General features: G+C 44.4%; 1 protein-coding gene across 2 annotated transcripts in view; it reads left to right on the top strand.

Moving 5' to 3' along the window:
- REXO1 (RNA exonuclease 1 homolog) overlaps positions 1 to 17,846 on the top strand; it is a 54,504-nt gene extending 36,658 nt beyond the window's left edge. For both annotated transcript variants that reach the window (XM_039358031.1, XM_039358032.1), the window contains exons 9-16: positions 3,760 to 3,897; positions 6,089 to 6,202; positions 7,371 to 7,444; positions 10,699 to 10,809; positions 11,863 to 11,978; positions 13,016 to 13,154; positions 13,394 to 13,514; positions 14,651 to 17,846. In XM_039358031.1, the coding sequence (XP_039213965.1) occupies positions 3,760 to 3,897; positions 6,089 to 6,202; positions 7,371 to 7,444; positions 10,699 to 10,809; positions 11,863 to 11,978; positions 13,016 to 13,154; positions 13,394 to 13,514; positions 14,651 to 14,739 (902 nt within the window). In that variant the 3' untranslated portion in view covers positions 14,740 to 17,846. The remainder of the gene's footprint in view (positions 1 to 3,759; positions 3,898 to 6,088; positions 6,203 to 7,370; positions 7,445 to 10,698; positions 10,810 to 11,862; positions 11,979 to 13,015; positions 13,155 to 13,393; positions 13,515 to 14,650) is intronic.
- The last annotated feature ends 10,088 nt before the right edge of the window (positions 17,847 to 27,934 follow it).

The following is a 27,934-nucleotide window of genomic DNA, read 5'->3' as shown; positions in this document are numbered from 1 at the left end:
GGTCGCTTCATCACCTGTTCCACTTCACGGGATCCAATCAAAAAGGAACTTATGTAGGAGGCCATTCAACATCTGCTAGAGATTCAGACCATAGAACCGGTATCGCCGGACCACAAAGGAAAGGGATTCTACTCCATCCTCTTCGTGGTCCCCAAGACCTCGGGGGGATGGAAGGCAATTCTAGACCTCAAGAGTCTGAATTATTACATCACATACAAAAAATTCAAAATGCAATCACTCCAGTCTATCCTGGGAGGCATCAGACAGGGAGACTTCCTGGCATCAGTAGACCTCATGGAAGCGTATCTCCACATTCCCATCCATCCAGATCACTGGCGGTTCCTCAGGTTCTGTTACAAAGGCCATCACTTCCAATACAAAGCCCTCCCGTTCGGTCTCTCCTCGGCGCCCAGGGTGTTCACCAAGATCCTGGCTGTGCTAGCCGCCCATCTACGGAAGGTACCGGTACGCATCCAGTGATACTTGGACGACATCTTGATCCAAGCGTCCTCCTTCCGGGCTGCCCAGTCGGACCTGGAACTAACTATTCAGGTCCTCCAACAGCACGGGTTCTCGGTGAACTTCCAAAAAAGCCAGATCGTTCCCTCATCCAGGCTTCTGCAACTGGGAGCCATCATAGACACCACAAACTGGTCTATCTCTCCCAGGAGCATCAGAGACCTGGCTCGCTGGGTGTACAAGGACTGTACTGTTCCACTGATCTTACTCTCCCAACTTCTGGGAAAAATGGTCTCCTGCATAGCCATTGTCCCCTGAGCCAGACTTCACCTGCGGGAGTTTCAATGGTTCCTCCTATCATTCCAGCGGTTGAATGCCAGCGCATCCAGCCGGCAGGTGAGGCTCCCGGTCCATACCCTCAGGTCTCTACGCTAGTGGTTCTCACAAGCGGTAACCAAGGGGTCACCTTTCAAGGGGCCGGACCGCATTACCATCACAACAGATGCCAGTCTGTTTGGCTGGGGAACCCATCTACAGTCTCAGTTTGCGCAGGGCCGTTGGTCCCACGCAGACTTGAGACACAACAACAATTGGCTGGAACTCAGGCCCATTCACTTAGCTCTTCGCCAATTCTGCCACCGGATCAGGGGCCATCACGTATTGATCCTCATGGACAATGTGGCATCCAAGGCCCACGTGAACCGGCAGGGGGGCACCAGGTCCAAGTGCCTTATGGACGAGGCCCGGTTGCTGGGATTCTGGGCAGAGTCCAACCTGGCCTCCCTCAGGGCCGAACACATTTCGGGAGTCAAGAATCAGCAGGCAGACTTTCTGAGTCGCTCTACGATAGATCCCTCGGAATGGGGACTACATCCGGATCTTTTTTCCGAGAATCCCTAAGGTTCGGCCATCCAGTCTTCGACCTGTTTGTGTCGTTGAGCAATGCCTAACTCCCCAGGTACTTCTCCTGTTATTACCTTCCAGGGCCGGAGGGGACGGACGCCCTGCGGACTCCGTGGCCGAAAGGTCTACTTTATGCCTTCCCCCCTCTCCCGCTCATTCTGGTGACCATCCGCAAACTGCTCCAGGAACAGGCAGAAGTGATCCTCGTGGCCCCATATTGGCCACAGAGACCCTGGTTTGCCGACCTAATGAATCTGTCCTGTTCTCCTCCGTAGAAGATTCCCCCGCATCGCGTATCCTTACACCAAGAAGTCCTCCAACAGTGGTTACAGTTAGCCGCCTGGCGCTTGAGCGCAGCATCATGACACAAGAGGTATTTTCACCACGGGCAATCACCATGATTCAGGCCTCTCATAGGCTGGCAACCAATCGCATTTATGATTACACCTGGAAAATTTTTTGCCATTAGTGCAGAAGGCGGCAACTGGATGTCTACAAATTAACTATTCCTCAGATCGTAGAATACCTTCTTGACAGTCTGGACAGAGGCCTGGCCCCTGCGACCATTCATAGGCAGGTGGTGGCCCTGTCGATGTTGCTCACTTGCATGGATTCAGGATACGCGCCTTCATCAATGGTGCATGCAACACTAGGCCTCCCGTGGTACACAGGTACCCCTCTTGGGAGCTGCCTTGTGTGCTTCGCACACTCACGAAACCACCCTTTGAGCCCATTGCCAATATACCATTGCGGGCCTTATCTCTTAAGATCACATTCTTAATCGCCATCACGTCAGCCAGGCGTATCTCCGAGCTGGCTGCTCTCTTGGTCAGGAACGATCTTTGCAACTTCCACCGAAACTGGGTAGTCCTTCGGTTGGATCCCGCCTTCGTACCCAAGGTTAACTCACTCTTTCCTCGGGCACAGGAAGTCATTTTGCCTAACTTTTGCCCCAATCCTTCCCATGACTTGGAGAGGCAGTGGCACACACTGGATGTACGCAGGGCCCTGTGGCGTTACATCAAGTGCACGGAACCCTTTCGCAGATCTGAGGCCCTCTTCATTTCCTTCCGTCTGGCTTCCCTGGGACAAAAGGTGTCCGCTGGCACTATAGGAAGGTGGATCAGGGCCTGTATCGCGGAGGCGTACCAGTCTTCTTCACTGCCGGCTCCAAGTCATATCACAGCCCATTCCACTCACAGTGCTGCCACATCTGCGGCATGGGCCACTCAGGCGTCCATCAAGGAGATTTGCAGAGCTGCGACATGGTCTTCGCCTTCCCCATTTGTATGCCATTATAGGATTGACCACTTTGCGTTGGCAGACACCTCCTTTTGTCGGGGGGTCCTCCAACTGGTGGTTTCTGGGGACGTGGATCTGGCCTTATCTGTTTCCCACCCATCGGGACAGTGAGGCTTTGGTATGTCCCATTGGTGGATTCTCCATCTCCTGTACTGGAGAAGGGGCATTGTCCTACCTGAATGCCTTTTCTCAGTATGGAGATGGAGAATCCACACCCACCCTTTAGGTCAGTCAGGCCATTATTAGGAGTTAGAGAGCCAACACCTCGTCCTTGCATCAGCCTCCTAGCACAGGGGGCGTGTCAAGTTTGGCTACTTGGTCTCAAGAGCAGGCAGACGGAGAAAACCCATTGGTGGGTTCTCCATCTCCGTACTGAGAAAAGGCGTTCAGGTAAGACAATGCCCCTTCTACATAATTTTAGTAGTTATCCAAATGCTCAATGCCATACGCTAAATAAATAACATCAACACTGCTGAAAATTACGATCGTGTGACCATTGGAAATTACAAACAGCCATAAAGGAGAGCACCGAAGATTCAGGGGGCGGGGCAGGGGGGGTAACCCTCAGAACTTTGAAAACAAGTGATAAGTAACACTGGAGAAGTCTGTCCATCCAACAGTTGCTAAGCAACCGGTTGTAAGGGGAGGATAACCTGTAGCTTTAAATTCACGAAGGACAGGTCTATCAGGATTAGGGTTATTTCTGTCTTGAGGAGAGCCCATCTCAGAATCCGTGCATCTGGAGAACAAAGTTACAAGAGAGATATGTCGCCATCACCCCAGAGGAAATGACCACCATAAGAAACCAAATGCTGAAGACGCGTAGGCCTTGGCCTAGTCCGGCCGGATTGTTCTGATGATGGTCTTTGTAGAAAGAGCTGCCTAGCATTTCTTCTCAGCATTTCCTCCTACTTTACCCCACCCGCCTGATGCTTAGATCTGCCTTTGCTTTGGGTTTATGCTGCTTCAACTGCAATTACCATCTTATTGCTGCGTAAGCTGTCCAGAATGTTTCCGGGTGTGTGGATGATATTGGTCTGAAAATAGCTAGAGAAAATGGCTAGATAAACATTTCCTAACCTTTGTCGTTCTCAGGGGCTACCTTGTACCGAAGGCTCAAAGAATATGTGCTGACAGAGGATGAGTTGAAGGAGCACGGCTACCCGCTACCGTGTCCCGAGAGACCTGGCCGGGCTGTTGTCTTTGCTATGGAAGAGAAGAAATTGACTGATGGTGAGTTCTGCTGGACCGGAGAGTTTCTGACTCTTAAGAACCATTCTGTTTAATGGGAAGAAGAAGAGAGGTCAGGAAAGAAACCCTCGGCCAGTATATTCCCTTCAAGGCAGACATCTACACTGACTGCTGGTGGATGGGATGTTAATGAGCTTTTAAGCATATTCTGAAGCTACCTACTGTAGGTATTGTTTTATTTTTGCACATAAATCGTAAGGCAAGGACTACCTGTAGTGAAGAAGATATTGGTGATCTAGGGTGCCCTTTGTCTGAGGACACATTTCAGAGGTTGTGGTCTGTAAGTCTGCCTGTCTATTTAACAATCATAAAATGCCACATCGGAATCCAGTAGAGTGATTGCCTCAGAAGGCCTTCAAGGCTGGTGCTAGGATCTTGGAAGCAAATCCATCTAATGGAGGGCCCAGGGCCCAGGCTAGGTTGCAGCTATTCCACTTTAAAGATCTGAAGTAGCCGACACAGAGAGAAGACTTCTGTCAGAGACAGCAAAAAGTTAATGTCAGTCATAAGAGCACTAGGCCAGGTAAACAGATTCCGTCCCTACATCTAAAGCAGTTCCCTGTGTTCATGCCGTCAGATCAGAGGAAGGTGTGGTTGTCTAACCTTGTGAAAAGCTGAACTGTAATTTGGGGAGGGGGGGGAATAGGGTTTCAGCTCTCTCAGAAAGAATTTCCCAGTCATTGGAGAGCACGTATGATAGTCATAGCTGTATAGCACAGGTGCCTACTTTAGGGAAGGGGATACTGTTGTTTTTGGCATGATAAGCTGGCAGGTACAGTACAGTAACCACGGTCAGAACAAACAATTATGGGGTCTGAAATTGAGGGGGGAATCGATGAAATACAGCAATGTGTTTAATCTCTTGGTATTTAGTAATCTTCCCCTTCTTTCATATTCTTTCATGCTGTTGCGGCAGTTACAATTGCCCTAGAAGAGGCCTTAGCCAAGACCAGGGGTAGGCAACCTTGGCTCTTTTATGACTTGTGGACTTCAACTCCCAGAATTCCTGAGCCAGCCATGCTGAGGGGAAAGAGAGAGGTTTCCAAGCTGAGCCATGCTGGCTCAGGAATTCTGGGAGTTGAAGTCCACGAGTCATAAAAGAGCCACGGTTGCCTACCCCTGGCCAAGACTTATTATAGGGGCTAAATGTGGTTCTGGGGCTTCTATTTGTACATCCTTCAGGGACAGAAAGGAACTGTCTTTTTTTTCCATAGATTTCAGTCTTTTCAGTAGACACCATATGTCAGGCTAATACCAATCAGGTCTTCCTCAGCTGAATTACTGCAAACTCTTTCTGCCACAAGAAACAAAACGTTTCTCCAGAATGAATGAGGATGTTGACACAGAAAGTATGTTTTGTCTGCCTGAACTCCAGGTAGTCCTTGACATACAACCATTCATTTAGTGACCATTCAAAGTTACAACAGCACTAAAAAGGGGGGGGGTTATGACCAGTCACCACACTTACAACTGTCTCAGGATCCCCACAATCACGTGAACAAAATTCAGGTGCCTGGCAACAGGGTCCTGGGATCACGTGATTGTCATTTGCAACTTTCCCAGCCAGCTTCCAACAAGAGAAGTCAACGGGGGAAGCTGGATCGCTTAACAACCAAATGATTCACTTCACTGCAGTAACTGGCTTAACAACCCTGGCAAAACAAGGTGGCTAAAAAAGGGCGCAACTCACTTAACAACCAATTTGCTTAGCAAACTGGAAATTCAGTTCCAGGTGGGGTTGCAAGTCGAGGACCACCTGTACTTGATTTCTTTCATTATTTCTCAGTCCTCGACACAATCGTTCCTCTTACCATAAGGTGGCAAGCAGTTGAATCTCCTAACAGCTTGCCTCATGGGACTCTTGCATTTTTTGATTGGTTGGGGGAAAAAAAGCAACCTATGCAATGTTTTCCTCTTTGAATATTGGTTAGAAACAGTTCATAGATGAGAGAAAAGAGCCATTGGCTCTTTGGATGCCACTTCATACAATCAGTACAGTCACCCTTGCAGTTGAGGTCAAGGGGCTCCTGTTTTGATGAACTCCCAAACAGCAGGATCCGTATATCTCATTGGGAGAAAATAGAAGAATTTTTATAGTGTTTTAGATAGATATATAAGAATGGACTGAGAGCCCAAAATCTATGTTTTCACCCACTTCTTTTTCTTCTGGAAGGTTCTTGCAGGATTTGTTGTCGTTGTGGCACAGAATACATGGTAACATCTTCTGGAAATTGTGTCCGTAAAGAAGAATGCATCCATCACTGGGGGAGATTGCGGAAGCAAAGAGGTAATCGTTTACATTCTTTTCAAAAAGCATATTCTTTCTCCAGTGGAATTCAAAGTGCACGACATTGATTTTTATTTTCACAAGAAACCTGTGAGGTTATGCACAGATGGCATTTTGCAAGCTGCTCTGAGAGCTCAAACCACTAGGTTTTAGTTCTCTGCTCCTGGCCATGTATTTCTCCAATCTCTAATAGTAATGTCACACAGTCAGATTGCACTTTGGATGTTGGAGGACAATGAAAAAAATGAGAGAAGCACCACATTTTGGCTCAAAGGTGCTTTTTCAAAAGGCAGCCCGACTGTTTTTTGAGAAAGAAGATGTTTCTTTTCTCATCCAAGAAGGTTCATCAGTTGTGGCTGGATGGTGAGGGAAATGGAAGGATAGGATGCCCCCACAGTCCAGTCACAACTGATGAAGCTTCTTGGGTGAAGTCTTGTTTTTCTTTCTCAAACAACAGTCCAGTTACTTTTTGAAAAAGCACCTTTGAGACAACTATGACCTGGATGATGAGAATCTCCACAGACATTGCACTTTGGCATTATTTGTTCCCTCAGACTCTGTTTATATATCAAGAGGGCTTTCATGAAGTTCCAGTAACATTTAATAGCAAAGATTTGCAAACATTTTTTTTAAAAAAATCCTAAATGAGTAAATATTCATTCAGAGCATTTTCTAACATGAAAGGTTATTGTTGTCTTAAGTAAGAAGCACAAGGACACAATTGAAAGACAATAAACACAATCAGATTTGTGATGGAGACAAAATGGGATCCATTTCATTACAATCACCTTAGCTCAGACCAATTGTCATCAAACCCCACTCCTCCAATAACTAGTCCATAATCCTTTTAGAGATTATTTAAATGATATGGCTTACAAATCTTTCAGAAGTAAGCTATTTTAGTTTTCTGTGTTCATTATGTAATTATTCATACTACTGCTTGCTTCCTTTTTCCTTTAGCATCATTTTCCTAGCCTGCATCTTTATTATAAGTAATAATTTTAAACATAACCCTCCCCAGGTAGGGGAATTGTGATAGAAAGGAGTTGTGTTGGTATTAAAATCAAGATTATCTCAACCAGACTAGTTTTTGCTTAATCTTTGATTGATGGTTTTGTGCACAGTGAAGATTTCCCATTTAAGCATTTCGCTCTCTCTCTTTTTGCAGTGCCAGGTGGCTGGGAAACACATTATAGCTGTTGTTCAGGAGCCGTGGGTTCACTCGGATGCCAAATTGCAAAAGTATGTAACCATGTTAGGTCAAACCATGAAGTACAAGGTAAAGTGGACCACCTTCTCTCTGAGTATAGCCATCGCTTTGCTACTTTGATCTCTGTTTCATAGAAGATGCTTTGGAGATGCTTTTCAATCTTATTTTGGCTTGAAAAAAAACATGGCTCCTTCTATCAGCCATTCTCTGTAGTAATAGGATAAAATATTTAATTTATTATTAAATTTGTGATAGCGGCCTAATGCATTAGAGCAAGGATGTTCGGCCTTGGCAATTTTGAAGATTTTGTAGATTCAACTCCCAGAATTCCTCAGCTAGCATGGGAGTTGAAGTCCACAAGTCTTAAAGTTGCCAAGGTTAGGTACCCCTGCATCAGACTTTGGATAGCCTAGAACAGGAATTTCAAACTGCCAGCCCGCGGGCCGGATGCATCATAACGAAACTGTGCTGGCAATGGCAAAAAAGTCACAACACGTCACGTGACACCCCTGGCCTAGAAAATCCAGCAAACGGTAAAAACACACACCCAAATAAGCAGCCCAAACTCAGACTATCAGAATGTTAACGGATACAGCGGGACCCCACAAATGCATCAATACTCACATTAAATCCAGGCCCATGAACAAATGCAGGTTCTAAGGGCTTTCCAGAACCCCAGGAGAGGGAGTGCCATTTGCATCTCACGGAGAATGCTGCTCCATAGGCAGAGACAGAGAAGACCCACTTCCTCAGTCCCACAAGATGGCAGCATTTAATAGAGAGGAGCTGTTCAAACATACTGGATTGGCAGAAACAAATGGAAATATGCAGTCTCTCAGAAAACGAGGCTCTGTGCCATGAAGCACATGGGCCGTTATATCAAAAATATTTCCTCTTCTTCTACCACGAGTGTTAATTTCATCCAATTAGTCCTTGTGACTTGTTAATCTTCAGCAGACTGATCACCCATGAATTTTCTGTAAGAGCTTGAGATGGAAGCTTAGAACGGGGCCCTGGCTACTGAGGACAATGCTGCAGTCTCAATCAAGTTAACCTTTCCCCAAATAGAAGGACGGAGATCAAAGAATCAGAGAATGTAAGGTCTGGAAGGGATCTTTGAGGTCATCTAATCCAACCATGTGCTCAGTGCAAGAGTCCACTATTGTAGTATCTCCAACAGATACTCCATTCAGCTTCTGTTCAGACACCTCCAGTGAAAGCTGCTCCTGAGGCAGTGTTTTTTTTTTAATAATTTTTTATTTTTCCAAGCTCTCCCCCATACATATACCGTAATATTTATCAGATGTTAACATACATTCTTTTTACATTCATATATAAGATACTTTTAATAAAATGAAATAAATACATACACATGACTTTTGGTGTTGCTCGCCCATTTCCCCTTTCACCGTATCCACACTCCTCCTTCTCTACCTTCTTTCTCCCTTTCTTCTCTTCCCTACTTCCCTCTTCTTCCTCTCCTCTCCTTCACCACTCTCCTCCCCTTTCTCCCCACTTTTCCTCTTCTCCTCCAACCTTCCTACTTCCTTCTCCCCTCCTTTACTCTTTTCTCTCTCCTCTCCTTTCTTCCCTCTCATCCCTCTTCAGATACAATTCAGGGGTAATGTCCGAGCAACTCCTCCAAATTTCCCTATCTATATTATATACAATAAGATTAATACTTCTATTTATCTAACCTTCTCGGTATATACTTCTATAAACATTTATACAACCTCCAGTTATTCAATACTGTGTCGCCTGGGTCTCCCTCCTTATCTGCTCCTTCTTCTTCCATCTAAATTGATGTTAACTATCTTTTAACTGTATTCTCTTTCCAGCCAATCATAAAAAGTTCCCCAGATTTCATAGTAGTCTGACTCTGTCTTATCTTTAATTGTCATTGTTAGTCTATTCATTTCTGTACATTCCAGTATTTTCCCAATCACCTCTTCCTCTGGGGGGTGGGGCTTTCAGTGCTTTCCAATTTTGTGCTAACACAATCCTGGCTCTGAGGCAGTCTGTTCTATGGTGGAACAGCTTTTGGCCTTTGGAAAATTTGCTTGATGACCAGCCCAAATTAACTTTCTAGTTATTTTAAATCCCTTGTTTCTTGTCTTTTTTTCCCTGGATCAGTGTTACCCCATCTTCTACACAACAGCCTTTGAGATACTTGAAGACAGCTATCATATCTTTGTGTATTCCCCCCCCCCCCTCTTTCTAGACAAGGCATACCCAATATACCCCCTCAGAAGTTTTTTTTTCTTCCAGGACTGGTATCATCTAAGTTCTCACTGAACATACTCCAGTTTAACAAAGCCCTTCCTAAAATATCAACCTGGTGTTCTAAGTATGATCTAAACAAAAAATTATCTTGATCTTAATATTAGCCTTTGGTTGACCCAGCCTAGGACTGTGTGTACTTTTTTCAGCTGGATCATGCTGTTAGCCTGTGTTTGACCCACCACCACCACCACCCTATCCCAAAGCTATAATTCAGAGTATATCGTAATTACATAGTAACCCTGGTCACAGTATGAAGACATCAACAGGACTTTTCTTGACAGAGAATAAGGGAAACTGATGGTAGGAAAAGGAAGTAACAGGCCTGAGGCTGCTGCATTCCTTGAGGAAATGGGCTTCTCCACCATCTGTGAGAGAGACTCTGGCATTTAGAGGGATATAGAAATAGAGCTGTGAGGAAACTAAAGGGGATCAGATCGTTTTGCTCCCCAGAGATTTTAGCCCACACCTCTCTAGGAACGTGTAGAATGTTTTGTGCTCAAAACTGATATTCCTGGGTGCTGTCTTGATACATCCCCATTTTCAAGATAGCCTTTCCCACCTTAAAGATGATGGAATATTGGGCCTTCTGTCATTGGGCCTTATATGTGAAGTACATCCTGTTCTCCGCCGAGACATCACAAGTTTTGCTCTTTGAAAAGATTACCGTCCAGATACACTTGTTATTTTCTGTGTTGTTCTCTCCGATGTTCTTGAGAACTTCTGTCAGTTTTTTTTTAATTCTGTAACAAAGTGTTCTCTTTCACTCTTGTAATTGTTATTGATCATTTGATTCTGTGTTATGGAGCAAGTCAGTTTTCAGTCTTCTCTCCATCCACCATAAAAGAAGCAACCTTTACTTCCCATATTGTGTTTACTCAGGTTGGCATTTTGCAAGACCACCAGTCTGCTAACTAAAAGTGGGCAAGATTGGAGACCTCCTGATCCTTTCTCCAGGGATAGCTTTTTAACACTTCTTTAATTCTTCCCCCACTCTCACCTTAAGCAACATGTCCATGATGGCCGGAAGGAAAGTCTGGAAGGTTTTGTGAAGACATTTGAAAAGATGCCACGTGCAGGTGGGCATCCTGGCATCTACGCCTTGGACTGTGAAATGGTAGGTTGGCTATGTGTATAGAATAATGTTAAGGATTTCATATTTCATCAGGAATGTGTATTTAAATGTTGTGCCCCAACAGTCCAGTATATTTGAATGGAAACAACTTTGATACCACTTTGCATGCTTAGTGAAGTGATTGGGTAACATAGAAAGGGTTTTCTAAGTAAAACAAGGCTGTTGAGATTCAAGAGGAGGCAATCAGCAAGGACATAAACCAGGATGTGGTTAAAGAAGCCAGGATGGTGGCCACAATGGCACAATCGGAGGCCCACGTGTTTTTTTTGTTTGCATTGTAGAAGTAGAAAATAAAAACTCAGCTGAAAAAAGTGGTGAGAAGGCAGTCCCAGAACAAAACAGTTAGCAAGACTGATCTTGCTCAGAGTCCACAAAATGTTGCCTGCCTCGAATTCAGGGAAAGGGGAGATGGAATACACTGGTGCATTCTGGAAGAGGGAAGAATCTAGAAGCCTGAACCAAAATTTCATCACACTTCCATAATTCATGTGTTTGCAGAATTGAACTTTTTAAAAAATTTAATTTGAGCATCATTGAGAAGGGGCTCAGACACAGATGTACCTGCTACGTCCCTTCCCCAAGCTGGTGCTCTTTAGGTTTGTAGAAGCCGCATCCCTTAGCATTCCCATCAGTCTAGCTCTGCTGGTTGGAATTTTGGGTGTTGCAGAGTCCATAGGTCTGGAGAACATCTGGTGAGGCGGACTATCAGAGCAGAGGGATCTAAGACTCGACTTAACCCTAGCTGAGAACGTTACTGCAGAGATAAAACATAGAGTGGAAGGTACCAATTACAATTTCTGAACGCCTCAGAAAGAAGGCAGAATAGAAATGTGGCAAAATAAGGCATACCGAGTCCCACACCTAAATCACTGGAAACATTTCCGAATCATTTTTTCCCCTGATTCTTTTTCACATCTTTCCATTTGATTGCAAAATTGGCTGAGGTCTGATGAATGGCCATTGTTGTCCAACAGCTGGTGGGAACCTTTCCTAAAACGTGCTTTCTTTGTGTCTCTCATACCTTGTCTTCTGCAGTGTTACACTAAGCAGGGTTTAGAGCTGACGCGCGTCACTGTGATCAACTCAGACCTGAAAGTGATCTACGATACCTTTGTCAAACCAGACTCCAAAGTTGTGGATTACAACACTCGGTGAGGGCCCCACAAATTGTGAAAATGCATGAGGAACATAAACAAAAGTCTGTGCATTTGGTGACAGCAGTTGAGTGGCCAGGGTATCTGCTAAGCCAGTGGTTCTCAAGCTGTGGGTCGGGACCCCATTTGGGGTTGAACGACCATTTCACGGGGGTCACCAAACAAGGCTGTCCGCCATTTTTCCCTCTTTTCTTTGGCCACGCCCCTGGCACCCGATGATGTATAAGTGGTTGGGGGTCACCACAACATGGGGAACTGTATTATGGGGTCGCGGCATTAGAAAGGTTGAGAACCACTGTGCTAAGCATTTGCACCTTTAGAGTTGCCTGCTGAAACACTAGAAAGAAGGTGACATGGAGGAAGCTAGGCTGGCCTAACTTCCTCCATGCTGCTTTCTTTTCAGAATTTCAGCTGGTGATCTTTATTTTTGAATTTCAGATCCATTGCCTTGTTCTCTGCTTGGCTTGGTTTGTGAATCAGAAAAATTAATTCAGAAGGTTTGCACTCCCAAACCGTTGATCTGTCTAGATCACATTGCCCCAAGAAATGAGCTGAGTATTTTTCCTGTGGAGGAACATGCTTTTCGTGTTTCTTTCTGGGTTATTGCTCTGAACTTTGTGCTTTCCAATAAGACAGGGCCGGGAGCACTTTTTGTGGTGATATTTAGAAACATGTAATATTGAGATGTCAAGAGGGCTATGTGGCACATGTGGGTAGCATTGGCTTTGAAGGAGAAAGTTGAATTTGTGTTGTATCTACATTCCTGCCCATATTACAGTTTTTATCTATTTCCCAGTAGAAAATGGTGGGGAGGCATGCCTTCTGTTTTTAGCCATCATCGTCGGAGTGCTGCCAAAAAGAAACCAGGGTCCATTTTGCTCAAGAGATTTTGTGACAAGAAAAGGGAGGAGGTTCTCTGAGCAAGAGTTAGCCTACAATTGCACACGTGATGGGTGGTAACCATATGTCTGAAAAGCAGCAGAATTAAAACAAAAATAAAAAAACAGCTGATGATACCAACCTTTCCTTGGCAGGTTTTCAGGTGTGACAGAGGCAGATCTGGAGAACGCGTCAATAACTCTTCGGGATGTCCAGGCGGTTCTCTTGAGTATGTTCAGCACAGAAACTATCCTGATAGGCCATAGTTTAGAAAGTGACTTGTTTGCACTAAAGGTAAATGTTGCATGGAAACACACACATGTTTTACACACACCCTTCCCCTGACATGATGGCCATAGCTAGTTGATGGGTAAATCCCCCTTCAAATCCATTGCCTTCTCTGGCCTACCTTTTGAGATGCACTTCCTTGAAACATACACTCTTTCATTTAAGCCCTTTTAATTAAAAGTCCAAAAGGAAAGGAAGAATATACAGAAGAATCCAATAAATATTCTCCTTCCTTCCCTTACTAGCTTATCCACTCTATGGTGGTAGACACAGCTGTCGTCTTCCCTCACCGCCTGGGTTTGCCTTACAAGCGGGCATTGCGTACGTTGATGGCGGATTACCTCAAGCGCATCATCCAGGATAGCGGTAAGACTTTGGGGCAAAAATGAGGACCCAGATTGTTGGGGGGGGCAATATGCTGACTCTGTAAACTGCTTAGAGACAGCTGTAAAGCATTGTGAAGCGGTATATAAGTCTACCTGTTATTGCTATTGCTATTTATGGTCATTTGCAGTGTCTCGCGATCACCTGACTGCAACTTAAAATATTTTTTTACTGGAAACCAGTGTTTGTTTCCAGCTTCCAGCAAAAAAAAAAAAATGCCCATTGTGGATAATGAATTTGCTTAATGATCACTGTGTTCTCTTAACCGCCATGTTGTTCACTTAACATTGATTCACTCAACGACCACTGCAATAAAATTTGCTGCCTTTTGAAAAACAGCAATTTTTTAAAATCTACGTAATATATTAGTCTTCTTAACTTGGATACAATCGGGCCCCCTAGTGTAATAGCTAATTTCCCCTCCCTCCCATATGGCAGAGCGCTTAACTCCTCTCCTTTTAGACAAGTTGTTAAAATCTGTCCCCTGTCCCCTGCCCCAAGGTATTTGAGTCCAGTTGAACGGGGTTCCCTTTTGCTTCTTTTATTATCATGTTCGGTGCCGCTTTATATATTGGGTGTGCTTTTTAATGTTATTGTCATGGTTCTGACAGATGAAACTCTTCAAAGAACTTTGAGGCATTGTTTACCTCAAAGAACCTTTATTCAAGCAGCATAGCTTCGGCACCTACATAGTGGAAGCTAAAATCTGACTTCCCCTCCCTTGAGGGGAATTAAAACACAATTCCCTCCTACAACTAACAGTCATAAATCACATTCTCACATTCAAATTAATTTGAAATGTTGGCTTTCCGCCCACCATGCCTTATCATCTTTTATTACAATATCTTATGTCTAACTAACTCCCATCACATTCCTCCCCCTCCCCCCAGTATCATCTAATTCTAAGAGTAAAGCATAATAAAGAAAAAGGCTGCATCTCCATATGTTGTCCAAGCAAGAATCTCCAATCTTAGCATTGTTGACAGTTATGTATTTATTTTGGGGTTTTGCTTGTTTTTTACTTTATGCTACCCAGAGTCCCACCGTTGAAGTTAGGTGGGCCTATAAACCCATGACATAAGTAAATGAAGGCTTCTTATTTTTCTGGTTGCTAACAGTGGAAGGTCATGACTCCAGTGAGGATGCCCGAGCCTGCATGGAGCTGATGATATGGAAGATCAAGGAAGATGCCAAAGTGAAGCGATGATCCGCCTCCACGCTGCTGCTATTCTCCTTCGCATTTTTATCGCAGGGCAATAATAAAGCCTGCAGAGACACACCCGTAGCCAGCAGCAGACCCTTCCCAGACTTTTCCCCCTCTTGGCTCACAGGCGTCCCAAGGAATTGTGAGCAAGCAGCTCCTTCTGCTGGCAAAGTGACGGGCCGTGTCTGCATGCCAGGCATTGTAGTCAAGGCGAAATACATTGTGACCCAAGAAAGTCAGCCATCCCTGTGGTGGGGAAGGGTTTGGAGACAGACTTATCATAGAAGATCGTAATAACTTCAAGAGGCACTAAGTTCCACTATTCCCTCTTCCCCCGTCCTATTTATGGGCTTTAAAAGCTAGCGTTAATTTACATTTTTTAATTTAATTTGGGGGTCTTGCGATTGGCCTTGGGCTACAGGAATGGCGGAGAAGGTGGTCATGGACCCATGACTGTCAAGAAAGCAAGCCGAAGAGATGATGAAGGGATGCAGGCTTCAGTTTAGGGAGGGAAGCTAGGAGCAGAGTTGCACAGGTGGAAGGAACCTGGCTCAAGAAGCTGTACCGAAACACAACCTGGGAAGGGATAGTTATGCATAGCAGAGGAGGTCATGGGTGGAAAAATAAAACTATAGAAAGTCAGGGATTTCAGGCCTTGGGGTGTGACTCCAGCGCCGCTTTCCTGCTTAGGTCTTGACTGTAAGAGACCAGAGACGCTCCCAAGTGACAAGCTGCTACCAAACTGCAGGAAACAATCCAGATGGCTTTGGTCTGTGCTGCTGGTAGCATTTCTTTGAAACTACTGAGGGGGCAAAGCTGCCCACTGACCTTGTATTCCTCCCTGCTCAGGAGTTATTCAAACTAGCTGCTTCTGCCTTTGGCTTGGGGTAGGACTTATAGCTTTTGAAAGTTAGCTTCTGTTTTCTGCAAACGAGGAGATAGAGGCAGGATCGTGTTTGGCACTGATCACATTTTCAAAGGGCTGTTACTCAAATGGGGAGGGAGAGGTGATGGGGAAAATTCATAACTTACTCCCAAATTCTCCCTCTGGTTAAACTTGAAATATTTTGTAATAGGGCCTTCCGGGGGCTTTTTTCATCTCCAATGGCTTTTTGTAATTGCCAGTTGAACAGTTATGTATGAAGTCTCTCACTCTGGCCACTGAGTTGTTAAAATACAAGTATGTAGAATAAATTCTGTTGTCCTGTGGAGAGCTCTTACACCTGCCTCGCCTGTTTTCTCACAAAGAACGGGGATGTGAGACAACCCTGCTAATGTAATGCGGACTTTTCTGTGCCTCTCACCATTGGAAGCGGCCCCCCTCCCACCAGTTGTCTCCCCCTCCCACAGGTGGGCAACTCTGGTTGTGAAAAAAGAGTGCCCACAATTGACATTTCCACTAAACAATGGCTAGTAACATGGTTCCTTTGCTTTGTCAAAGGCCTTATCTTTTTATTCAACAGGCGCCTAAGGATCACTCTTTCCTCACCTTGTTCCAAGACTTCAAAGCCCATGAGCCGTGGTGGTGCAGTGGTTAGAATGCAGTGGTGCAGACTACTTCTGCTGACTGCCGGCTGCCTGCAGTTCAGCAGTTCGGTTCTCACCAGCTCAAGATTGACTCAGCCTTCCATCCTTTCGAGGTCGGTAAAATGAGGACCCAGATTGTTGGAGGCAATATGCTGACTCTGTAACCTGCTTAGAGAGGGCTGTAAAGCGTTGTGAAGGGTATATAAGTGCTATTGCTATTGCTTGTGAAAGACATCCCTTACGTATTCTACAGTGTATGTTGGGTACCTATGTTGGTGGTCTAGTTAGGGATATTGGGTGCTGTGTGAGTAGCCAATTCTCAACAGTGACCAGTCTGTACTGGCCTCTAGAAGGGCTGTGTATTTTAGGCATGTCTGCACAAAGGCTCCTTTAGATCTTAGCTATCAATGTTTACATCATTCTAATCTCTTCTGATGTGGCAGTCAGTGAAGATGAGGTGCCTCACAGCACTTAGGACCCAACCCATTGACCACCCTTCAGATTGGCGGTGTATGAATCCTGCTGATGAAAGATGAGAAACACTACATTTCTCCTTTGACAGCATTGTGCATTTTAAGCCCCAGGTGGGTTTGGAAAGCAAGAGGTGCATAAACCTGTCAAGACCTTTCCTGGGAAAAAAAAATAGGTAAGATTTCCCTTGCAGAGTATATCACACTCTGAAGCCCAGTGGGAGCATTTTAAAATGCTGGGAATTCATGTTCCTATTAGGCCTAGGCCAGTGTTTTTCCAATTTGGACAAATTTAAGATGTGTACTTCAACTCCCAGAATTCCCCAGCTAGCCATGCTGGTAGGGAATTCTGGGAGTTGAAGTGCACAAGTCTTAAAAGTCGCCACGCTTGAACCCTCTTGGCCTAGGTAGTGCATCCTATCTTGGGATCTGGATGAACACTGTCAGAGTTCCCATAGAAATAGAGAGGCAGCACAGCCAGCTAGTTAGCAAGAAGCATGTTTTATAGATGTGACAGATAAGTAAATACGACAAATACACGGGCAAAGCAGAATATTAATAATCCTGGCTTTGGTACTTTAAAAGATGGTGGGGTGGAATCCATCTTTTTGCTCAGATATGCATGTGTTTATTTAGCATTAGAGTAAAAGTGATGGTTTCAGGAAAGGAAGATTCTTGGGGTGAGCAGACGATCTGTTTAACCAAAGGAATGTATTTGCACTACAAGCTTGTACCAGGATTAATACTGATTAATCCATCATTATTAGAGAGCTCAGATGCTCCTTAACCTCCAAGAATGAAAGTTCCCTAGACACCAACATGTTGGTTAAACTCCTCCCTCCCCCTTTCTGCTATCATTTTGATGTTTGTTGCTCACCAACTAGAGCCTGCCCTTTGCTCTTCCTTCACAGGCAAGATTTGAAATGACTCCTAAGTAGTTTAGACTTAGAAAAACACGATCTCTTTTCCCCCCAGGCCAACCCAGCCATTTGGGGCTGCAATTCTTCTCTGATTGTAACACTACAGTAATAAAACTGTAGACTTTGTATACGTTTAACTGTATATCTGTTAATACTGTTTTGTATTTTTTTTAATAAAGCAAAATGTGACATCCCTACGTAGCGTGATTGTAGGGGTGGAGGGCTTTATATATTGCATTCAGAAAGCATTCAGACCCCCTTCACTTTTGTCAATTTTGTTATGTTGCAGCCTGATTCTACAGTTTTTGAAATTCATTTTTTTCTCATTGATCTACACCAGGGGTTCCCAACCCTGGGGGTGTGAGACAATATTCCAGGGGGTGCGAAAATTTGGGTTTTCAAAATTATAGGGCATATGCATAATTCATTACTATTATTTTGAACTTTTGTAAGGGGTGCAAGAATATATCAGAAGTGTTCTAGGGGTGCAGGGTATAGAAAAGGTTGGGAACCACTAATCTACACTCAGTACCCCATAGTGACAAAGTGAAAAGAGAATTATAGAAATGGTTATAAACGTTGTAAAAAGAAAAAACATATATCACATTGGCATAAGTTTTCAGACACTTGAAATTTAGCTCAGGTGCCTCCCATTTCTCTTGATTATTGCTGATATGTTTCTACATCTTGATTGGAGTCAACCTGTGGTAAATTAAATTGATTGGACATGATTTGGAAAGACACACACCCCTGTATAGAATACCTCGCAGCAGACAACATACTGTAGAAGAGCAAAAGCCATGAGGTCAAAGGAACTGCCTGCAGAGCTCAGAGACAGGATTATTGCAAGGAACAGATATGGGGAAAGTTACAATAAAATTTCTGCTGCACTGAAGGTTGCTAAGAGCACAGTGGCCTCCATAATTCTCAAATGGAGGAAGTTTGGCACAACCAGGACTGTTCCAAGAGCTGGTCGTCCAGTCAAACTGAACAATCGGGAGAAGGGCCTTAGTAAGAGAGAGGACCAAGAATCTGATAGTCACTCTGACCAAGCTCCAGAGATCCTGTGTGGAAATGGGACAGAGTTCCAGCAGGACAACTATCACTGCAGCCTTCTACAATCTGAGCTTTATTCTCTGGTTTGATGAAACCAAGAATGAACTGTCTGGTCTCAATTCTAAACATTATGGATGGAGGAAAACAAGCACTACTCATCACCTGCCCAATTGCATCCCAACAGTGAAGTGTGGTGGCAGCATCACGCTGTGGGGTGTTTTTCAGCAACAGGGACTGGGAGACTGGTCAGAGTTGAGGGAAAGCTGAATGGAGCAAAGTACAGGGATATCCTCAATGAAAACCTATTCCTCAGTGCTTACGACCTCAGACTGGGCTGAAGGTTCATTTTCCAACATGACAATGATCCTAAGCACACAGCCAAGGCAACACAGGAGTGGCTTAGGGACAACTCTGTGAATGTCCTAGAATGGCCCAGCCAGAACCCTGATTTGAATCCTATTGAACATCTCTGGAGGGACCTGAAAATGGCTGTCCACCGACATTCACCATCCAACCTGACTGAGCTTGAGAGGATTTGCAAGGAAGAATTTCAGAAAATCCCCCAATCCAAGTGTGCAAAGCTTGTTGCATCATACCCCAAAAGACGCAAGGCTGTAATTGCTGCCAAAGGTGCTTCAACAAAGTACTGAGTGAAGGGTCTGAATACTTAGCCAATGTGATATTTTGGTTTTTTTCTTTTTAATAAATTTACAGACCTTTCTAAAAATCTGTTTTCACTTTGTCATCATGGGGTATTGAGTGTAGATTAAGGAGAAAAAAATGAATTTCAATAACTGTAGAATGAGGCTGCAGCATAACAAAATTGACAAAAGTGAAGGGGGTCTGAATACTTTCTGAATGCACTATATATACATATATATACATATATGTATACACACATACGCTATATATAGCAAACAGATTTGTTTATCTTTGGAGAATATTTGTTAAAGAAAATAGATTTGAGAAATATTTAGGTGTGCAAATATAGATAGAAAGGCAGCCATGAATGTTGAAAGAAGCAAAACTGGCTGTGTGCATGAATACGTTTCTGTGCACCTGGTTATATGAAAATGAGAATTGGGGACATCAGAGAAACAAAACCTGAATGCATTGAAAAGTGGATCAGGAAGAAGTGCAGTGTGGTAAAACAAGAGGAGAGAGGATCAATGCTGAAGGGGTGCTGAATGATTGTGCATTGAATAGAAAAGCGGCTGGCCAGCTTGAAGGAGACACCTTGAGGTTCTTTGATCATACTGAGAGAATAAATGAATTTTTAACTCTCAAAACACAAGTGTGAAGAAAGAGTGAAGGGTAGAGGTAGTGGGAAGATGGAGGAAGTTGTGATTGGATGGAATTGATAAAATATTTTGTTATTAATTCCATTCAACCACAAAGTTTAGTTTAGTGAACAAATGGCAGTGAAGTTGTGAGAACAAAGATATTTGGACATACATAGGTAGTCCTCAACTTAAAACTATTTGATTAGTGACTGTTCAAAGTTACAGTGGCACTGAAGGAAATGACTTATTACTGTTCTTCACACTTATCTCCGTTGCAGCATCCCCACGGTCACGTGATCAAAATTTGGATGCTTGGCAACTGGTTCATATTTACGATGGTTGCAGTGTCCCGGGGTCATGTGATCATTTTTTACGACCAACTGACAAGCAAAGTCTATGGAGAAACGGATTCATTTAACAACCGTGTTACTAACTTAACAACTGCAGCAATTCATTTAACAACTATGACACAAACGGTTCTAAAATGGGGCAAAACTCACTTAACAACGGCATCACTCAGCAACAGAAATTTTGGGTTCAGTTGTCATAAGTCAAGGACTCCCTGTAGTGAACGGTGTTGCTTTCATTTCTGTTACTTTCTGCCTTTAGGATTATGAGGATTTTTATTTTATTTTTGCTTACTATTTTTTTCTGAGTGGGACTGTGTGGCATGTGAGGGATTCTCCATTTCACCCAGGATTGGAGAAAACATGATTATAATGACACCTAGCTTTATGTCTATGAAGATTCTCAGCCATCCAGGTCATGGTTGTCCCAAAGGTGCTTTTTTTCAGGAGGCACCTGGACTTTCTAGTTTTGGGACAATCATGACATGGATGACTGAGAATCTTCACAGACATTTAGCTATGCCAGGGATAGGCAACCTTGGCTCTTTTATGACTCGTGGACGTCAACTCCCAGAATTCCTGAGCCAGCCATGCTGAGGAAAAAGGGAGAGGTTTCCAAGCTGAGCCATGCTGGCTCAGGAATTCTGGGAGTTGAAGTCCACGAGTCATAAAAGGGCCAGGTTTGAAGACCCCTGGTTTAAATATTTAAATATTTTTTCCTCACGATCACGTGATCAAAATTCAGGCATTTGGGCAGGGGTAGGAAACCATGGCTCTTTTATGACTCGTGGACGTCAACTCCCAGAATTCCTGAGCCAGCCATGCTGAGGAAAAAGGGAGAGGTTTCCAAGCTGAGCCATGCCGGCTCAAGAATTCTGGGAGTTGAAGCCCACAAGTCATAAAAGAGCCAAGGTTGCCTACCCCTGAGTTATGCACTTTGGGATGAACACCCTTGGAATGATGAGGGAGTATGCACAGATTTCCAGAACACATTGCAGACTACAGGAACCATTTGCGCTTCAGTTTGAGAGGCAGGCAACACAGACTCATCCCCAACAGCCTGCGCCTGTCTTCAACAGTGAAGGGACACAGGGCAGAAAACATCCTGTAGCCAAGAAGGCTCCACACACATTTGCCCTACTCAGGTGACCCTGAGGACACAGGTAAGCCTCCAAATGGCCTCAATGACTCTCTAAAACAGGAGTCTTCAAACTTGGCCCTTTTATGACTTGTGGACTTCAACTCCCAGAAAGTCTTAGAATTATGTAAGTCATGGAAAGGATGAGGATTGACCTAACCACTTCTGGTAGACCATTTAGGGCAGAGGCGTCCAATTCCCAGGCATGCTGACTGAGGAATTCTGGGAGTTAAAGTCCATGAGTCATAAAAGGGCCAAGTTTGAAGACCCCCATCTGCAAGGAATATAAATCCTTCCATTCCCCACCATCCAGTCAGAGCCGAAGAAGCTTCTTGGATGAGAAGCGAAATGTTTTCAAGAAAGTCCAGTTGCCTCCTGAAAAAAAAGCACCTTTGAGAATGACACTTAACATTTGAAGTACAGGTAGTCCTCGACTTATAACAGTTCATTTAGTGACCGTTCAAAGTTACAACGGCACTGAAAAATGTGACTTATGACTGTTTTTCAGTTACAATCTTCGCAGCATCCTTATGATCATGTGATCAAAATTCAGATGCTTGGCAACTGGCTCATACTTATGACCGTTGCTGTGTCCCAAGGTCATGCGATCCCCTTTTGTAAGCAGAGTCAATGGGGAAGCCAGATTCACTTAACCTTGTTACTAACTTATCAACTGTACTGATTTACTGAACAACTGTGGCAAGAAAGTTAATAAAATGGGGCAAAACTCACTTCATAAATGTCTCACTTAACAACAGAAATTTTGGGCTCAATTGTGGTCGTAAGTCGAAGACTATCTGTACCTGAACATTTAAGACAAGGGTCCTCAAACCTGGCCACTTTAAGACTTGTGGACTTCAACTCCCGGAATTCTGGGAGTTGAAGTCCACAAGTCTTAAAGTGGCCAGGTTTGAGGACCTCTGATTTAAGAGAAAAGTCTTCTCTTCATTCACACTGAGGTCTCGAATGAGAGGCTGAAAGAGTCTCTACCGCAGCAGCCTGGGAGATAAATTGGGTTTGAATGTGAAAGCAATCCAGTTGCTGATGTTTCTGTAATGTTCTCCTATCCTCTTCCAGTACATCTTTTTAAAATAAACTTTGGGATGATCTTGCTTTCTATTGGCAAGATGTATTTGGGAGATGTATGTATGTGCTTTAAATGGCTTACACAACTGTTGCATTGGGTTTCCCATTTAACAGCAAAAGGAAACTGCACCACATTTTTCAGCTCTTGTGCCGGTGAAATCTGGCAGTGTATCTGAGGGGATTAGTGTTAGCCACAAAGTGCTTGTCTCTAAATAAAAAACGTGATCTCTGTTACTTCCAAATACAAAGTCTGTCTGTTCCTGCTGCATTTGCAAGCCCACCTGCTCATAAGGGCCCTTAATTTCTCCTCTGAGTCTGATCCTGCTGGCGTTCCTGATTGTTCTAGTAAAACAATTCTACAGGATTCAATCTCACGATCCGTTTGATGTGGGCTTGAGAAGCAACTAGGAACTGTAATTCTTACTGGTAATGAGTCATTTATTGATGCATTATATCTCAACATATCACAGAAAATACATCTTTGCTGGAAGAGCACATGCAGGTTTGATCTCAAAGTAGAGATAGAATCAAGATCACGCAAAGTATTAGTACCACTTTGTAAAGCCCTAGTAAGACCACACCTCGAATACTGCAGCCAATTTTGGTCACCATATCACAAAAAAGATGTTGAGAGTTTGGAAAAAATTCAGAGAAGAGCAACTAAGATGATCAAAGGCCTGGAGACCAAAACATACGAAGGACGGCTGCGGGACTTGGGTTTGGCTGGTCTAAAAAAAGAAGAAATAGGGGAGACATGATAGCAGTATTCCAGTATCTGAGGGGCTGCCACAAGGCAGAGGGGATCAGGTGGTTCATCAAAACATCAGAGGGAAGGACAAGAAACAATGGTTCGAAACTGATCAAAGAGAGAAGCAATCTGGAATTAAGGAGAAAGTTCCTGATAGTGAGGACAATCAACCAGTGGAACAGCTTACCCCCAGAAATCATGGGCGCGCCATCACTGGAAATTTTCAAGAAGAGACTGGACAATCACCTGTCTGAGATGGTACTGGTTCTCCTGTTGAGCAGGGGGCTGGACTAGAAGATCTCCAAGGTCCCCTTCCAGCTTCTATTCTATTCTATTCTATTCTATTCTATTCTATTCTATTCTATTCTATTCTATTCAGTATTATTGTTGCAACAAACAAGAAATGGAGTGTGTCTAATAATCCTGCTGGGCCAAACCAAAAAGGTGTTGAATTTAGCATTCTGCGGATTCTCACAGTATCTAATTAGCTGTACTCAGGAAGGTCCTTAGCCACTGGTATGTAAAATAATCTCTCTACGATTCTAGCGGTTGAATGATTGGAAAGAACCAGCAAAACTATTCATTAGCAATAGCCCAATCCTCCATGAATTGCACCTATTTCAAAACAAAAGGGTGGCTATTGGTGTATTTAGTAGCTGTGAATTCAAACACTTTGACAATGCTAGTGTTTATACAATGAACTGATCAGCTGATCAGTACTTTTTTATTTATATTTGTTCATCAAATTTGGACAGTGTCCATCTCACTGTCCTAGTGGGCCGTTTACAGATACAAACTATAAAATCATATGAAAAAGATAGAATAGAAAACTGAATTAAAACGAAGTGCAGAATAAAATAAGAATAGGCAAGTTGAAAGCTGGAGACAGCACCCTCAAGTCACCAAGTCATTCCAAGTTAGTGTGCTATTCCTCCATTCTCACACCAGTTCACGCTTTTCCTTGCTTCTGAACCATAAACTTACCATTTACTTATTTATTTATTCCATCTTTGTTATTGTTTTCAAAAATAAGGCAGTGATCATATCTAATTCTTCTTCCGCCTAGTTTCCCCACCTCACTCTAGCAACCTAGAACTAATGAGAAATTTCCTGACAGTTAGAACAATTAACCAGTAGAACAACCTGCCTCCAGAAGCGGTGAATGCTCCAACACTGGAAGTTTTTAAGAAGAGACTGGACAGCCATTTGTCCGAAATGGTGTAGGGTTTCCTGCCTGAGCAGGGGGTTGGACTAGATGACTTCTCCTTCTTCATTATTATTATTATTACTACTACTACTACTACTGCTAGTAGTAGTAGTAGTAGTATCTCCTGGGTTCTGGTGTGTGTTGATGTGAGGGATGGGATTGCCTCTATACAATCCTGTCTATAGTGTTCATCCTGCTTCCCTAATTGCCATGAAGCTAACATGTAGGCGCTGTGCTGCTTTGGTGACAGTTGTTGCCTGCACTGACTTTGTGGGGGAAAGTCAGAGGTGAGGCAACCCTCCTTGACCCTCACAATGAAGAAGCTGTTGCTTTAACTTGCATTAATGTGGGTTTTTTGGTCCAAGTGCCTTCTTGGTTCTCTGCGGGGGTCAGGGCCTGATTGCCCTCCTGCCCCCAAATCTTATTGTCCTGGTTATTGATCAAGATGCTGAGCTTCATTCGGGACAAATTTGGGAAGGGTGAAGGATGCGTGACTGTTAAGTGTCCTGCTGAGCTATTGACAGATGTGTCAGATGCAATTTGTACCTTGTGATGCCCATGATGTTGCTAGGCCTTGTCCCAGAGTGAAAAGCTTACTACTGGGTAGACAGAGGGTGCTTATTTTATCCACAGTGTATATTATTCCACCTCGCCTCCATAAACTTGTAACAGGTTGTCATGGAATTATCAAGAAAGATTAGTCCCAAGTTTCCAGTCTTCATAGTTGCATTAAAGTTTGGTTTCAGTCACTCTCATCAAGCAAACTGAACCCTTGGACTTGCATTGTGAAAGCTTCCTGTTCTGGTTATGTTTACTTCTCTTCTGTCATGTTCTCATCTTACAGTAAACAATAAAAAAATGTTCTGGTTATATAGTCCAGGGCTTTTCAACCTTTTCACCCATTGTACTACTTTTAGGATACGGCAACATCCGAGTACCACCAGTTGCCTAGCAAGATGTCAAAAACTTGATGACCAAAGAAAAAGAAAAAAGTGATAAAGTACAGATAGTCCTCGACTTACAACAGTTCGCTTAGTGACTGCTTGAAGTTACAATGGCACTGAAAAAAGTGCCCCCAAAGCCACAGCCGAGCAAGACACCTGCCTGCCCACCTGGTGGCGCTCTTCCTCCTGTCTGAGGTTTTCATTGTTGTGAGCATTTCTGTTGAGGATTGGCAGCGGGGGTTGGGTGGGGGGTGTTTGGTTTTTATTCCCCCCGTCTGCTGGGTGGTTACAGCAGGTTTTGGTCACTTCACATGACCCTGGGACACTGTGACCGTCATAAATATGAATCAGTTGCCAAGCATCTGAATGTAAATCATAAGACCCTGGATTCCAGCTGATTGGCACTGATCCTGGTGCTTCCGCTGAGCCCTGACAGCCCTGCAGCTCCAGCCATCTCTCTCTCAGGCTTGTGCGGTGCTGCCACCGGTTCAGCTCATTCCCCTCCCCCACTACCACTTTTGTAGGATGGTCGCGTACCACCTGTCAGGTGCCAATGTACTACAGGTGGTACCTGTACCACTGGTTGAAAAGCCCTGATATAGTCAAAAAATGGAAGGTGGGCGGGCAAGATAATCCTGCCACTTGTCTATATCAGGTATGATTGGCAATTACCGTTTGTGAACCCTTTTGGATGGTTCCTTATCTCTGCATAAATATGATCTAAAACGTGATCTGTTCTCAACACAAGTCCTAAAACTAAATGAAGAACCCAATTAAATGAGTTGCAAAGATTATATTATTTATTGAGGAAATGATCCAAAGTTACGTATTTCTGTATGGCAAAAGTAGTTGAATCTCTTGAATTATCAGTTTATTTGGAAGGGGAATTAGAGTCAGGTGTTTCAATCAATGGGATGATAATCAGGTGTGAGCATGAGAGTTCCTGCTTTATTTAAAGAGCAGAAGTCTGGGTATTACCAGTAATTAAGCAAAGAGATGACAGAGGCATATCAAGTATGGCCTGGCTCAAACAAGATTTTTGAAGGCCTCTGAAAAACAGTTGGTATGCACCAGGCTGGAAAAAGTTACAAAACCAGTGGGTTTTTTTGAAAAAAAAAAAAAGGTGACGGAACTCACACACAGCTCTGGCTCCACTTATGGAAAAGCCCTTATGGAGCGGCACCGATCACGTGAGCAGCATCAGCTGACGGATGCCATTGTGGTGGCTTTTGAGAGGGTGCTTGTTCGGAGCCATCATGTCTTCTGCCACCTCGTCCTCCTCTGCCTCTGATGACACACAGTCTTCCTCCGGAGCCAGAGCGACCAAAGTGGTGGTGGTGCTGCTGCTTTGGGAGCGTGCCTGATCTCTCGAAGAGATTCGCTCCAGGAGTCAGTCGTAGTCCCTGGTGGCCAACACGGTGGTGAGGACAGGCAGCGGCAGCGGGGAAAACCCCATGAACCAAGGCAGAGAAGAGGGTCTGCTTTCAGGGCCGTGGAACTGTTTCCGGGTCAACCTTCAATACCCCTGATTTCCCTGGGCACCTTCCTTTCATTGAGCCAGAGCTTTACAGGTTGTCCTCGAGTTATGAATGTAATGGAGCCTGCCCATTCCACTCGTAATTCGAAAACTCGTAGAGTGAATCTCATTTTTTTAGCGAGATCACTCCCTTGTTCGTTAAAAAGCACATGGCTTATTAAATAAACATGACATATCTCAGGATGGGGAAGGCCATGGAGGGCCTATTGATGGAACAGGCCCCCAAGGCCTCCCCAACCAAGATACCTCATGCTTCCCCCTCCCTTCCTGCTCCGTGGGACTCACCTGGAAAAGGTCTGTCTCCTCTCTGCTGTGGTTCCTGCTGCCGCTCCGATCTGAAGCCAGGGGATGCGTCCAAAGCCCCCGGCGGCCCGATGTGGGCTCTGGAGGCCTGGAAAAGACCTCTGCCACCCAGATCTATGGCTGCGGAGTGATTTTACGGCCTCCCAGCAGCCCAATCCGGGCCTTGGAGGCCTGGAAAAGGCCTCTGGAGCCCGGATCGGGCCGCAGGGGGGGGGCGCAAAATCACTCCGCAGCCATAGATCCGGGCTCCGGAGGTTCTTTCCAGGCCTCCGGAGCCTGGATTGGTCCACTGGGGGGGGTGCAAAATCATTCCACGGCCATAGATCTCAGCTCCAGAGGTCTTTTCCAGGCCTCCGGAGCCCGTATCGGGCTGCTGGGGGCTGTGGATGTGTCCCCTGGCCTCAGATCGGAGAGGCAGCAGGAACCGCTGCAGCGAGGAGACAGACCTTTTCCAGGTGAGTCCCGCACAGCAGGAAGGGAAGGGGAAGCATGAGAACGTTAAGTGAACGCTTGTAACTCGGGGATTACCTGCACTCGCACTGGCAGCTTAGAAGGAACTGGTTCTTCCATTCAAAAAAAGGTGCTGGAACACCGTTCCATGTGTTTTGTGACAAAAAAAGCACTGTACAAAA

Source organism: Crotalus tigris, unplaced genomic scaffold (assembly GCF_016545835.1).
Source record: "Crotalus tigris isolate CLP2741 ecotype Arizona unplaced genomic scaffold, ASM1654583v1 scf7180000018974.730210, whole genome shotgun sequence".
Lineage (NCBI taxonomy): Eukaryota > Metazoa > Chordata > Lepidosauria > Squamata > Viperidae > Crotalus > Crotalus tigris.
Note: the sequence above shows the minus strand (reverse complement) of the source record. Positions and strands in the feature narration are given on the sequence as shown.